Raw genomic sequence first — 15,166 nt, forward strand, 5'->3', positions numbered from 1 at the left:
AGCAAACAGTACTGTATTCAATATCAAATATAGACTGAATAAATATCTATATGAAGTGCAACAGAGTACCATTACAATTAAAACATCCCAAAAATAGAGATCACAGTTCTATAGCCAATACATTTCCTTCTACTTTGGTAATTTCACATTAAAGCCGCACAGTATTGACTGAAAACATATGCATTTGCATATGATAAAGTTACAGTTAGTGTAACAATTATGCATCAAAACACTAGTATCCCTCTTTTAATAGATTGAATGTACTTTCAGAATGCCATTGCAACACATTTGGCTGTGCTGTAATCAGCAGTTCGAAGGAAACACACATGGCCAAAGATGGATAAATAGTGAGGTGTTTAGGCTGGTTTTTCATAGAGGAAAAATACTATTATAGGTTCAGTGCTGTCAAAATAAATTAGACATGCATTTATTTTTCTAGATCTATAAAATACAGTTCCAACATAAAACATGTTTTGAACACCCAGCCCGGTGACAGTGTGATACAGTTATGGAATAAGGCAAGTTCGAGCACTTTTTAAGAACTAACGCTTCAGAGCTAGCTCCTAAACCTTTACCCGCATATCATTCTGGGTGACTTTATTTATGAAATAACTATTATAAAATGCAAGACATTTTAAATGTTTTACAATGATTGGATTAGTATTAACTTTGTATCATAAATAAGTTAACAAATCAATACAGTACACAATACAGCAAGATTGACCAGAATACAGTGAAATAAAGAAAAATAAATCAACTTCTCATTTGATCTATTTCAACAATCATTCCTGACCAAAGCTGAGCAATCCTTCCCCTGAAGTACAAGCTGTAAACAGTAATCCTTAAAAAATAAACACGAATACTTTACAGTTTAGCATTTCCATACATTTACCTCAAAATGAAACTCTGGTATTCCCATTGCTACAATTGAAGGTTAAAGCTACCCACTTGTTCCACAAGCTACATCTTTATGAGAGCTGCTACATAAATGCCACAAATAACCCAAATGGTGCCCCACTTCCCTTTAGGTATACAATACATTTAGTAGTACATTGTACAAGTTTCAAGGGAGCCTGAACCACAAGTCTGAAGTTTTTTTAGCTTCCGTTTTAGCCAAGATCTGTTGGACTTTCAGCATATCATAATGCCTATAGTTGATCAATTAAGAGTTTCATTCTCTTATCATATTACATACATTGTATGTACTGTATGTTGTATAGATAGACTGACTTACAGTGAGGTTAAAAGTAAATAGATTTGCATTTCTAGGCTTGCCAACAATATAAGTATCTAGTAGAAAGGGCTGTAAAGTGACCATTGCAGTGCTCTGATGACAGATCTAAAAAAATTATCAATTAGTTAGTAACATGTTAAAGAGCTTAGTATAGGACAGTAAGTCAAGGGAGATGGACATATGGGTGGGTTGTGAACATGCCAACTTTTGCTAATAATTTAAGTCACAGAGAAATGTGTGGCATGGGTCTGCTGCACTGCTTTTTTTAAATTATAATACTGGTATGCTTTGAGCAAAGGGGCTATTACAAATATTAACACTGATTCAGCAAGTGGACGTTAGTATGAATGGAGAACACATAAATAGAAAATAGAAATCAATGACAGATATAAAGAAAGTATGTAGTAATGGCATACAGGTTAACACATTGCATTATCATTTTGATTACCTGTTTGCTTAGAGCAGGGGTGTCAAACTCAATTTCATCACGGGCCACATCAGCATTATGGTTGCACTCAAAGGGCCGGTTGTAACTTTAAGACTATATAAAAATACATATAAAAATATATATAAAATAATGTATTATATTACATTATTGCCTCTGCATTGGATTATTATCGGATAGGGCAATAACTTCATAATTAACTACGTCTGAAAGCAGAAGTCTAGGGCAAATAATTGCAAGTCTCTTCAGTAAGAATGTCACAAAATGATTTAAAAAGAAAAGCCAAATTGAGACATTTTGAAAAAAAAATCTAATTCTGAGAAAAAGGTAAAGTAGCATGTAACCGTATAATAAACATATTATATTCTTTGCAAGCTCTTGTGGGGCCACATAAAATGAAGTCGCGGGACGGATTTGGCCCCCTGGCCTTGAGTTTGATACCCCTGGCTTAGACCATCCATGACAACTTGAAAAACCTCATTTCAAAAATGATTACACTAATCAAATCCCATGATGAGGATGAGTGATGGCCATGACCACAGGCGGTGGTTTTGTTCTAGTATTAGACTATGACATGTTAGAAGGATTAGGAAATGAAGCTGTGTTTGTGTTACAAACTCATGTTAAGATGCACTTAAGGTTTGGCAGCAAGGCAGTGGACAGGCAGTTATGGAAAAAAGTATGGGATACAAAGACACTTCTGTTAAAGGTGTTGTTCCTAAGCATTTAAAAGTCTGGTAAAGTCAAAGTAAATGAAGTCACAGTCTGGGTTTTTAAAATAAAGTATGTGGAAGAATTGTAATTTGAATGTCATGTGATTATGCTAAATGTAATTAAAAAAAAACAGTAGCCTATATAAAAATAACAACCGAGATAACAACAGTGACAGTAGCCAGAGGAGCACAGTACTTCAGATCACATAGAGCCACGTATCGGTGATCAAATATGATATTTTCACAACTCAGAATCACAGCTGAAGACTAAATGGGAGCAGAGGAGAGAGGCTGTTAGTGTGAGCAGACTCATGCAAAGAGCCGGAGTGGATCTGTCCGGTCACCACACTGCTGTTTCTCTTCAGCCGGTACCTGAGGTCACCTGCAGGAAGAGGGCAAGCGAGGGAGATCTTTCTTTAAGTTCCATGTATCATTTCTTTATATTAATAAATGGAGAGAAATGCTCAACGCATTATAACTTAACCTTACTAATTTAATATATTGTTGTTGCCAACATGTGTGTGTTTGGTATTTTTTTGCACCATTGGTTAAAGTAACTCAACAATATTCGTATGAATTTGTCATACGATGAGAGAAGATCATAATTTAGTTGTTAACACAAAGCATCACTAGGACTTGCCCGTGTTGGTTTTAATCTGTATTCTTTATTTATGTTACATTAGTATTTCATGTTTTATTCTGCTTTTCTGTTATGTGACATTTCTGTATTGTCTGTTTAAATGTTTTTTGATGTGGTCTCTGTGTAGTCTAAAGGATGGAAATGTTGTTATAGTAATTGTGAATAAAATGTGGAAGAAAAAGTTATTTGCAATGGCAACGCTTCACATAAAAATGCCCATCGCCCAGACTATCCTGTTGTGTTGATTTGAATGGTATAATATGGTAATATCTGTCCTACTCTCATTCTAGTTCTGTGGTCTCACTGCCCTAAATCAACCCATGATAATAATAATAATAATAATCATACAAATAAATAAATGAATGCTGCTTTTTTAAACATTCTTGCATCATCGAGACAGGACATGTATCAGCAGACCAGAGTCAGAAAAGTTATGGATGTGTTACCTGGGAGATGTTGACTCCGGTCAGTTTCTCCACAGCGGCGGGGAGGCGGACCATGATGTCCATCACCTCTCCTGACAGTTTGGCTGCGCCCACCTCCCCCCCCCCACTGGACACCATGGTGATCTTATTGGCTTCACACAGAGGCCGGCTGATCTCTTCTGCCATCTAGTGGGTGACACAGATCTTACCAAATGTTTACCAAAAACGTTCAAATTAGGGTGTATACTGTATACAAAGTGTAAATGGCTGTTATGGATCTTCATTATGGTGCCATCTCTCACCAGAGGCAGTTTCTCCAGCAGCATGTCCACCATGGCTCCATCCTTGTACTGTTGGAAGGCCTCTGCTTTCTTGGCCATCTGCTCCGCCTGAGCGCGACCTTTGGCCTCCACCGCAAACGCCTCGGCTTCACCTTTCATCTGAAGGAGACAAGGCACGTACTACCTTAGGGAACCACAAAGGGAAACTCCCATCCCAACATGATATCCACTTTGAACTATTTAGAAAAAGAGCGGAGATGGATTCAGCTGCAGAGATCTGTGACTCACCCTGATGGACTCGGCTTCAGCCTCCGCCTCCATGATCATCTTGAGACTGGACAAAGAGAGAAATGTAGAGTTATATAGAGACAGATGGTTCAGCCAGTAGTGAATTGGGTTTGTTTTCTTAAAAACTATTTGTCAGTGGCTGTAAAATACTCCACCCGTCTTCTTTTAATCAGTGTTGGTAAGTACATTTATTCAATGTACCTTTTTGAGGTTTTTTACTTGAGTGTTTATCATTTCTGCAACTGTAAAGAATGTTTGCATATCATTCAGTTATACCTTACTACATTTTAAAAAGGCAATTATTGTTTTACTTCACAGCATTTTTTTTAACATTTAAGAACGTGTGAATTCCTTCCCCTGGGAGAGTCTTTCATAATCCTTCAACAACAGAGATTGCAAAAACACAGGGGGTTAAATCTCAGTACTAAAACTGAAAGGCCGCCTGCCCTTCACAACACCTCACTGTAGTTTCAGAAGAGCAGCTATTAGTGAACTGGAGTCTCACCGCTGAGCTACAGCCAGCTTCTCCAGGCGGTACCGCTCAGCGTCTGCAGGTTTCTTCACCTTGGCCTCCAGCTCCTTCTCCCTACGGGTGATCTCCTGCTCCTGCAGCATGACCTGCTGCGTGCGCTCCACCACCTGGACCTGCATTTTCTCCTCCTCTATGCGCTGCTTGGTCTTGGCGACCTGGAAGACACACCGTACATGATTCATGTAGTATTTCGTACAGTTTGAAATCCGGTCAGGTTTCACTGAACAAACTCTTTTGAATCCCTCCTGTGTACCTGCAGCTGGTAGGCCATCTCCGACTCCGCCTTCTTAGTGTTCACCTCCAGGTCGTAGGTTGCCTTCTTCAGCTCATAGTCCCTCTGAGCCTTTGCCATGTCGATCTCATTCTTGTACTGAGCTGAGACTTTCTCCTGCATCGCATGAGCCTCCTGCAGGGACACAGAGAGAAACAGGAACAGAGGAAGGAGGCGGAAAATAGGGATCAACGGTAATCACTCTTGAGAATCATATATACAGGATCAAAATGCTAAAAGACAAGGCGGCAGGCCCAGACAACATCAGCCCTGCGGCACTCCATCACTGTGCTGCAGAACTGGCCCCTGTTTTCACCAACATCTTCAACTCCTCCCTCTGCCAGTGTTCAGTTCCTCACTGTTTTAAGGAATCCACTATCATCCCTGTACCCAAGTCTAATAAAATATTCTGCCTCAATGACTACCAGTGGCGGCTCCAGAGTATTTTTGTTGGGTAATCTATGGTAGGGCTAACCCATACAGTGGTGGGGCTCAAGTCAGTATTTGCAATGTAATTACATACACGCTATATCGCTCCCCTTGACAGTGAAACGCCACGCGTGAGGTTTAGATTATTTCCCTGTCTCAATTCAAATTGAACTGTATGAAATAAAAAGGCACATTTGTCTTGTAGTAAATAAAAAGGGCGACCTGGAGATTTTTTGAAATACTAACATCAAATACACATTCTGGTACTCTCTTGAGAAGAAAAAAAATTAATCTATTACTACACATTTAAAAAAATGAATGCCATTTTAGTTTTGTGTTACTTTGTTCTGAAAGCTGAACCTGCTGCTCCTCACAGAGAGAAGAGGGAAGAGGCTGTGTGAATGACTTTACATTGTGGATAAGGGTGGATAGCCCCCATTGTTCTGTGTGTCAAAATGAAAGACAGCCCACACACCTATCAATCATCAAACCGTGGGGTCTTATTTCATTACGTGTTGATTTCTATCAACACGTAATGTTGTATCGATGTATAGAGATGTACCACAGCAAAAGTATTCTCCGTCGGGACTTCCTGCAACAACACCACGCCGTTATCGTGATTCTGATTGGCCAGAAGACATTATCAAAGATGTTTTATTGGGAAGACGATCACTACGTGACAACAGTTTTCAAAACCGTTTCTAGTCTTCGGTATTTCCAGACAAGTGGCTACTGAAATCAATCTTGCCGTCTGTGCAATTTACTCCGCACGAGTTGGCGGACTTTATTTTGCTTACTTTAACATCATTTTTCATGGTGGGGCTAAGCCATTTCTTGGTATGGCTGTAGCCTACCCCAGCCATACCCTGGCGCCGCCACTGATGACTACAGACCCATAGCCCAGGCACCTAAAAACCAGCACCTCCCCCCTCATGGGCCCATATCAATTTGCTTACAGAACCAACAGATCCGTGGATGACGCTGTCAACCTGGCAATCCATCACACTCTACAACACCTGGAATCCCCCAACACCTACGCCCGCATCTTGTTCCTGGACTTCAGCTCCCCTTTCAACACCATCAACCCGGAAAAACTCTTCAATAAACTAATGGACATGAACACTGACCCCTGCATCTGTCACTGGATCCACAGCTTCCTCTGGAACAGACAACGGGTCAAAATAAACAACTCCACATCTCTCCCTCTGCACCTCAGTACAGGAGCTCCACAAGGCTGTGTCCTATCCCCCTGGTTATTCTCACTCTACACAAACCAACTCACATCTCAGCACCCCACAGTCAACATATATAAATATGCAGATGACGCAACAATAACAGGACTCATCTCAAATAATAATGAAACACAATACCTCACTCAGATCCATCAAGCAGTCATCTGGTGCTCAGAAAACAACCTCCTACTTAACACAGCAAAAACCCAAGAAATAATCATTGACTTCAGGCGAAAGCCACAGCCCAAATCACCTCTATCTATCTCCGGCAAACTCATTTCCACCACAGACTCACTCAAATTTCTTGGCACTCACATAAGCAATAACCTCAAATGGAAGACCAACGCAGACCACATCTACAGAAAAGCCAACCAAAGGCTATTCTTTTTGCGGCAGCTCAAGAAATACAGAGTGAGGAAACATCTTTTAATCCAGTTCTACACAGCCATCATCCAAAGCATCCTCACATCATCCATCACAGTCTGGTACAGCAGTTCAGACCCCCACTCCCGGAATAAACTTCAACGTATCATCAATAAAGCATCAAAAATCACCTGCAGTCCCCTTCCCTCACTCGAATCACTTCACCACCAACGAACTGTCACAAGGGCAAAGAAAATCATTTCTGACCCCTCCCACCCAGCTCACCATGTCTTCCAACTTCTGCCCTCAGGGAGGCGCTACAGGTCACTGTCCACCAAAACCACCCGCTTCAAAAACAGCTTCTTCCCCTTTGCAATAAGGACACTAAATGGACTCTAAATAACCCCAATGAAGAATCACAATCCACCACACCTTGAACTTTATGTATATATGTCATGATGTATGTCTTTGCCCTGTGCTGTGTGTTGTACTTTTTATTGTATGTTGAATTGTATGGAACAAGCTGTAATAATCTGCACTGAACACGAATTCCACCAGCCTGGCTGTGTGGTAGGGCTGTGCGATTATGGCAAAAATCCTAATCACGATTATTTTGGTCAATAATTGATATCACGATTATTAAAAACGATTATCCATTTACTTTGAAAACATCCATTTATTGAAACAAAAATGTGAACAGTATGTTTTTAACAGTTGATTACCCTGAACTTTAAGTATAATTCAACTGAAAAACCAAAAAAATAAAATAAATAACATTTTTTTTAAAAATAAAAATAATAATCGTTTTATTTCGATTACGTTGTTTTCGTAATCGTTGCAAGCCAAAATCGTAATCGAGATTAAAATACGATTAATTGCACAGCCCTTCTGTGTGGTCATTAAAGATTCTAATCTAATCTAATCTAAAAGCAGCAACAACAACAATGTTGACAGTTAACTGAGCAGAACAGACTTAGGAATGATTAAAAACTGATTTCTACAGAGAAGATGATCATCACAATATAAATAAACCCTGTTTATCTCCTGATTTACATTTTGAGAGGAACAACAATATCCTGTGGGATGGGGGCGACGTGATATATCTCACCCTGATCACAGCATCTCTCTTGTTCTTGGCCTCTCCAATGCGGGCGTCCTTCTGAACCTGGGCTGTTCGAGCCTTCCCCAGTGAATGCAGATAATCCTGAGCACCAGAAAGAGATGTTAAAGTTGTGCGATCTTCATTCGAGACATAACTTATCCAAGATACATCATCATTTTAGCTGCAGCTCTTTCTGTTAACAAACCCATACACTACAATTACCACCTTCCAGTGTTACTCTCTGCTATATAACATGTGCAATATTATTATTATTAATAATGTTCTATAATAACGTGCAATTACGTATCTGCCACTACGTTTTTTTGCAATGTTAATATTTACATTAATGATGTGACCGTCTATGTTTCCTGCACTGTTAGTGTACAGTTTTATTATCATGCTGCTGTGTTTATTGTATTTTTGTAACTCTGGCACAACAATTTCCTTCGGGATAAATAAAGTCCTATCTTATCTTATCTTATCTTATCTCTTATCTTATGCCTCCGCCAACCTGTCGAGTTGCAGTTTACATACTGATATGTTTGATGATCTAATCAGTTCTTCCTTGAGGCCATGTGGACTGTTAGGCCACATTTTGGAGGATTTTTTTCAATCTATCCTTGAGAGATCGCACACACTTGACCTTTGACCCTCAAATTCTAACCAGTTTATCCATAAGTGCGAGTGTGTGTCTAAGCTATTCCCTCAAGGCGTCCTAGAGATATCGCGTACACGTGAGTGAGAGGCACTGACAATCATATGGCCAAACATAATGCCTCCTGCCTTGGCTTGTAATGGCTCGGGGCGAAAAATAGTGAGAGATGTGCACGTTGATGGCCAGTGTCAATTTTTGGTGTGCAATTATTTTCCTTGAATTAGAAGGTAAATTGGTCGTGAATTTGTTTAAAAGAATAAAAGGACCCTGGCAAACCCAGTAAACAAACAGCAAATAAACATAATTCATTCATTAATCAAACGTTTTTTTAGTAGACGTCAGATTCAAATGGCTAGTGAAGGGCTAGCCGACAAAGAGTTGCAATTATACATTTGGAAAAAGACTCATTAATAAAGATATGAGAAGATAAGTGGGTACCTGGTCGTCGTGAACGTCTTTGAGCGTGTAGCTGACCACGCTGATGCCCATGTTGACCAGGTCAGAGGAGGCCACCTTAAAAACCTGCTCAGAGAACTTCTTCCTGTCCTTGTAGATCTCCTGTAGGAGGAAGAAGTTCAGTGTCTCTCAAGGTCATGAAAGCATCAGAACTATACAAGGTATTATTTCATATATTCAACCTTGTTAGAAGCAATGTGACATAAACAAACCTTTAACATGAGCTTTTCCATCTTATACTCACTGAATGCAACTAAGAACAATGACATATTTGAAACAGTACATTTACAAGGCAAGGCAAGTTTATTTTTAAGTTAAAGCCTTTTATTGTCATTATACAAAAAGTACAACGAGATTCAGAGTGCAACTCTGTCCCAGTGTGCAAAAACTAGACATACATAACATTAAAAACACGGCAGTAGGACAGACAACATAAGCAATCATACGGGGGGAATAAATAGTTAAACATATTGATATAAAAATAGTATATCATTTTTAAAGTGCATTCAAAGTGTGTATATGTGTGGAGATGGTTACGGTTATTGCATTAAGTGTGGTGGTTAAGCAGCCTGACGGCCCAGGGGTAGAGTCTGTTTGTCCGTGACTTGAAGCTCCTGTATCTCCTCCCAGAAGGCAGGAGAGAGAACAGTCTGTGACCTGGGTGAGAGCTGTCCTTTATTATTTTATTTGCTCTGCTGAGGCAGCGGGAGGTGGAGATGTGTTTCAGAGAGGGCAGGGGGCAGCCATCCTAATCACTCTCTGCAGGGCTTTCTTGTCCGCAGCTGAACAGCCAGCATACCACACAGAGATGGAGTATGACAGCACGCTCTCGATGGTCGCCCGGTAGAAGGACACCAGCCTTCTTAACTGCTGCAGTGGTGTGTGCTGTCCAGCTGAGGCTCTCCGAAATGTGTACCCCCAGGAACTTAAAGGTGGAGACCCTCTCCACTCTCTCTCCGTTGAGGTGAAGGGGGGCGGGTTCTGGACGGTGCTTTCTGAAGTCTATGATGATTTCTTTTGTTTTGCTTGTGTTCAGATGTAGGTTGTTAGCTGAACACCACGCAGACAGCTTCAGGATCTCGTCTCTGTATGCCGACTCGTCGTCTCCCTTATATATTTGACCGACCACAGTGGTGTCATCCGCAAATGTTATAATGGAGTTGGAGGGGTGAATGGGAGAGCAGTTGTGTGTGTAGAGTGTGTAGAGTAGAGGGCTCAGCACGCAGCCCTGTGGGGAGCCAGTGCTGAGGGTGCGGGAGGAGGAGCAATAAGGGCCTATTTTCACTGTCTGAGGACGGTCTGTTAGGAAATTGTTTATCCAGGCGCATATGAAGCTAGTAGGTGATTCAGGGTAACAATTCTTAACCAGGTTTTTGAATCCCTTCATTTAATGAACACCCTTACCTCCACAGTCAGGTGGGCGATGATGGCCCGCTGGTGTCCCTCCAGCGTCTCCAAGGCGATCTGAGCGATCTCTGCTTCTGACTTCCCCATGAACATTTGGCAAGCTGCAGCCAGCATCTGTTTGTTCTGACCCTGGATCTTCATCTGTGGGAAAAAGCAACATTTTTAATATTAAAACTGAAAGATATTGCTGTGTTCTTTCCCCATGGCAGCTCTTTATCTATGCAAACCAATACCAGACACTCTGATAATAAAACAATCATAATAATAGCAAGTAGTGCTTTGAAATGTACCAATATGAGGACTACATATCTGCATTTATTTTGTAATTACATTACATTTCATTTAGCTGACGCTTTTATCCAAAGCGACTTACAATAAGTGCATTCGACCAAGAAGATACAAACTTGAGGAAAACAGAATCATATAAGTACATCAGGTTTCATAGAGCCAAAGCATTTTAAGTGCTACTCAACTGGCTTTAGATAAGCCAGTCCTTTGTTAGTATGCAAATGCTTAGTTAGTATATAAGTGGTTTTTATTTTGGTTTGCTTTTTTGTTTTGTTTTCATTTTATTGCTCGAAGTGGTAATATCACACAAGTTTAATTAAAAGCTGCATTACAATAAATATAGTGTTCTGTACTTACCTGACTCTGTATTATTTGCTTTTAGCCACTTAAAGGGGACCTATCATGCAAAATGCACTTTTGTACGTCTTTTATACATGAATATGTGTCCCCGGTGTTCCAGGGAACTCACCAAGTGTCAGAAAACACAACCCTCTCTATTTTCCTCCATACCCAAATCTCTAAAAACGGGGCTGCAACGGATCTGATAAAAACTGATCCAGATTTGAAAATGTCTCTGATGTCAGGACGGAGGAGCTGACCTATCAGGGGAATGAGAGGTTGCCGTGGCATGGTAACAGCATGGTAACACGACACTCGTAACTCGGCCCCCTCCTTTGCAGGGGGGCGTGGTCAGCTGCAGCGCATGCAAAGACAGGGTGGAGAGCAAAATAGAGCGAAATGAGGCATGGCTAAAATGCATGATCTGTTTGGTATTTTTAAAAATAAAACGTATAAATATACCTTATATAGGTATGGCCCTACAATATATTATTCAAATATAGCATGTAGGTCCACTTTAAGGCATTGCAGCCACATTCCTGAAGATTATTTATCAAAAACCTCATTGTGTAAATAGTAGTCACCCCTACAAAATCTTGGCAATATCAATATTGAGGTATTTTGTCACAAGATATTGTGATATTTGAATCTGTTGTTACATTTGCCTGAAGTACATACAAATAGGAAAATGATTTACTAATGCTGAGATTTGAAATGCTACAACAGGCTCCCATCTGCCATATTTACTATCTGTTTTTTCTCTTGGCTTTTAATCACTGTTTTAATATTTGTTGTAAGGCACTTTGAAATGTGCTATATAAATGAATTTGCCTTGTTTGGTGAATGTAACTTACGAAGAGATGAAGATGAGCCATAATGAACAAACTGACTGAGTGTATACACAAACCTTGCCTCTTTATTATAAAGTGTATCCGGGTTAAGATGTAAACTGACAGTTTTTTCCCTTCTGATGACCCTAAGGAACTATTTGTCCTTTACTCTAGACCTTTCCCCCTAGGAAACTCCCTCCTGCTGCTCCCTCTGCAGAGGGGACACTGACCTGGGCTATCCCGGTGACGGAGACAGGCACCCCATGGCGGGTGTACACTTTATCGCTCTTCACATTCAGAGTCAGCGTGTTCAGAGAAATCCTGGAGAAAGGCAGGGTGAGACAGAAAGGAGATTATGATTATTGATTTAATATCTACTGCCCTAATGGTATACATTAAGGTTATTTCCGCTATGTACTCCTATTGAGATTCCAGCTAAAGAAAAAAGGCCTGTCCTGCCTGCAGGCTTGATCGATATCAAATTGCTGTTGTGAGATGTTAGTTGTAGACAAACAGGTAAGCAATGGTTTATGTAAAAAATGAATTACATTATTAGACAAGAAAATTATGCTCCTAATCATTTGTATCTGCTAAGGAGGAGGAATATGACCATCGTTTCCAATAGGAGTCCATCAATCATCCTGGGATTTTAATCACATTTGGTGATGACTTTTATATGGTTTGTTAGTTACCTTTTAATAAAATATCCTGTAGTGCAAAGATAATCTTTCCTTTACAATTAATATTAATGCTTTTTGCAAGCTAATCTTCTTTGCCAAACCAGGTCCGTTAAAAACATTACATTACATTACATTTCATTGCATTTAGCTGACGCTTTTATCCAAAGCGACTTACAATAAGTGCATTCGACCAAGAAGATACAAACTTGAAGAAAACAGAATCATATAAGTACATCAGGTTTCATAGAGCCAAAACATTTCAAGTGCTACTCAACTGGCTTTAGATAAGCCAGTCCTTTATTAGTATATAAGTGCTTTGTTAGTATATAAGTGCTTTGTTAGTAATTCTATCGCTCGAAGTGGAGTCGAAAGAGATGAGTTTTTAGTCTGCGCCAGAAGATGTGTAAGCTTTCTGCTGTCCTGATGTCAATGGGGAGCTCATTCCACCATTTTGGAGCCAGGATAACAAAACTACGTGTTCTTGCTGATGGGAACTTGGGTCCCCCTTGCAGTGCGGGTGCAGCGAGCCCTTTGGCTGATGCAGAGCGGAGTGCACGTGCTGGGGTGTATGGTTTAACCATGTCCAGGATGTAGGAAGGGCCCGATCCATTCACAGCATGGTACGCAAGTACCAGTGTCTTGAAGTGGAGTCTAGCAGTTACTGGAAGCCAGTGAAGTGAGCAGAGGAGCGGCGTGGTGTGGGAACATTTTGGAAGGTTGAAGACCAGACGAGCCGCTGCATTCTGGATGAGCTGCAGAGGTCGGATGGCACATGCAGGTAGACCAGCCAGGAGGGAGTTGCAGTAGTCTAGGCGTGAGAGTCTAGGCGCGAGTTGCAGTAGTCTAGGCGTGAGATGAAAAAGCACCAATATCAGGAATAAAGATGGACAGAAAACAGTATATTCATATTTGCCGACCTCTGTAACTGCTGGATGCACGGGATGACGAACACTCGGCCTCCAGGTATCATCAGTGGAGGAGAACGACAAAACCCTGGGACACATAAAAGATCGAGCAGAGCCTCAAGTCAGACGTCAAAGGTTGAGTGATGTGAACAAAATATTGCAACATCAAGTTGTTATAGTATTAGATGTTGTAGCATGTTCTACTTCAAAATAAGACAGCCAACTGGATAAATAGAAATACTAATCTTTGCTAACAAAATTATCAACTAGATAATGTTAAATATTTGGTAAGCCCCACTTTGAATGGATGGAAATGAATGAAAAGCAAGAAAGATACATATTTGATTATGGTATTTTTTTGATGAAGAAAGATGATTTATATAGGCCTAATTGTACCGGACACCACCATAGCCTCGTTGGGACCACAGGTGTAGAACATGATGGCTGATCCTCTTTCAAACTGAAAAGGAAAGAAAGTTGTGGAATAAAACAAAAGAAAAATACTGAGTCACTATTAAATTCCCACCTTGCAAACACTCAATTTAATAAAATAAGTGTTTGGACATCTTCTATACAAACACATTTGCATTATTATATTAAAAATATAAGGCCTCAAAAAGTAGCCTATGTTGTTTGTACTGTAACTTGGCTTGGGTACCTGAGAGCAGACCAGCATGGATAGAATGTCATTTACACAAATGTTACGCAGTAAAAATGGACAAAAAGCCACTGAAATAACTGGAAACCCCACACATTAGAGCAGTAAGAGAGTAACGCTTACATGTGTGTTATATTACTATGTGCATTTTGCTGGCGGCTAGCTGTTTAACCATTAAGTCAATCAATTTTACTACCATATGTGTGTTTACAATCGACAATGGCTGTGGATAGAGACGTCAAATAGAGACACACTTACCGGTTAGAAAATAAATGATGTAGTTTATGTAGAGTAAGGTGATAATGGTGGAATAAATAGCGGTCTGTTTTGGGAACAATTATTGTAATTTAGTCCCAGGTGACGTTTATTTGCGTTTGACAGCAGCTGAGATGAAGCGGTCCGTGAACACAACACTGCAGCTCAGCGGTTTTTATTCAGCACGCCATCTCTCACCCTGTGAGCGGCCGCCTTCTTGTGGCGGAGTGGAGAACTGCAACTAACACACTGTTTATTTTGGGAAGCATGTTCAGTGCTTTGCTCCATTCATGTGCTTCCCTTCTTAAAACAGTGGTGTAAAAAGTACTACAATCTTGTACTTAAACCAAAGTAGCATTACATAATTGTAGAAATACCCCATAACAAGTAAAAGCCTGGTATTCAAACGTCTACACTGCTTTTGGGAATGAGTAATTATTGAACCCCCACAAACGTATTTGTATAGGTTTTCCTTGACTTGTTTGTATCGTGTATATTTAGGTTTGTATGCACTTTGCTATACAAAGTTGGAAAAAAAGTGTGCAGAAAAACTTAGGGTGATCTAAAATATACACAATAGGCTACGACGCCAAAATCAGGTTGACAAGTTATTTTCTTCATTATAAAATATAAAATTATCTACCCATTCTATTCTTCTTTACTCTATTGTTTCATTTAATTTAGCAGGGCATCAAACTTATGCTTCATATAGGCTCCAACGGGACAGTGATGACAAAA

General features: G+C 40.2%; 1 protein-coding gene across 1 annotated transcript; it reads right to left on the reverse strand.

The window, feature by feature from the left end:
* Positions 1-2,356: 2,356 nt before the first annotated feature.
* flot1a (flotillin 1a) lies at positions 2,357-14,569 on the reverse strand. Its single transcript, XM_034125018.1, has 13 exons — positions 14,432-14,569; positions 13,912-13,975; positions 13,528-13,603; positions 12,161-12,251; positions 10,471-10,614; positions 9,049-9,168; positions 7,962-8,057; positions 4,812-4,964; positions 4,532-4,713; positions 4,027-4,072; positions 3,760-3,897; positions 3,479-3,643; positions 2,357-2,774 (listed from the first exon to the last, which is right to left on the reverse strand). Exons 2-13 carry the CDS (start codon positions 13,952-13,954, stop codon positions 2,754-2,756), a joined length of 1,275 nt encoding a protein of 424 aa, XP_033980909.1. The 5' UTR covers positions 13,955-13,975; positions 14,432-14,569; the 3' UTR covers positions 2,357-2,753.
* Between the last annotated feature and the right edge of the window lie 597 nt (positions 14,570-15,166).

This window comes from Trematomus bernacchii, unplaced genomic scaffold (assembly GCF_902827165.1).
Source record: "Trematomus bernacchii unplaced genomic scaffold, fTreBer1.1, whole genome shotgun sequence".
Classification (NCBI taxonomy): Eukaryota; Metazoa; Chordata; class Actinopteri; order Perciformes; family Nototheniidae; genus Trematomus; species Trematomus bernacchii.

Bases quoted from the DNA above. Each gene is read 5' to 3' on its own strand.
- flot1a (XM_034125018.1), bottom strand. From the start codon at position 13,954: ATGTTCTACACCTGTGGTCCCAACGAGGCTATGGTGGTGTCCG. The intron at 10,615-12,160 runs GTCAGTGTCCCC...TTTTTCCCACAG, and splicing joins CCGTCACCGGGATAGCCCAG to ATGAAGATCCAGGGTCAGAA. The intron at 4,965-7,961 runs GTGAGATATATC...GTGTCCCTGCAG, and splicing joins AGAGAGATGCTGTGATCAGG to GAGGCTCATGCGATGCAGGA.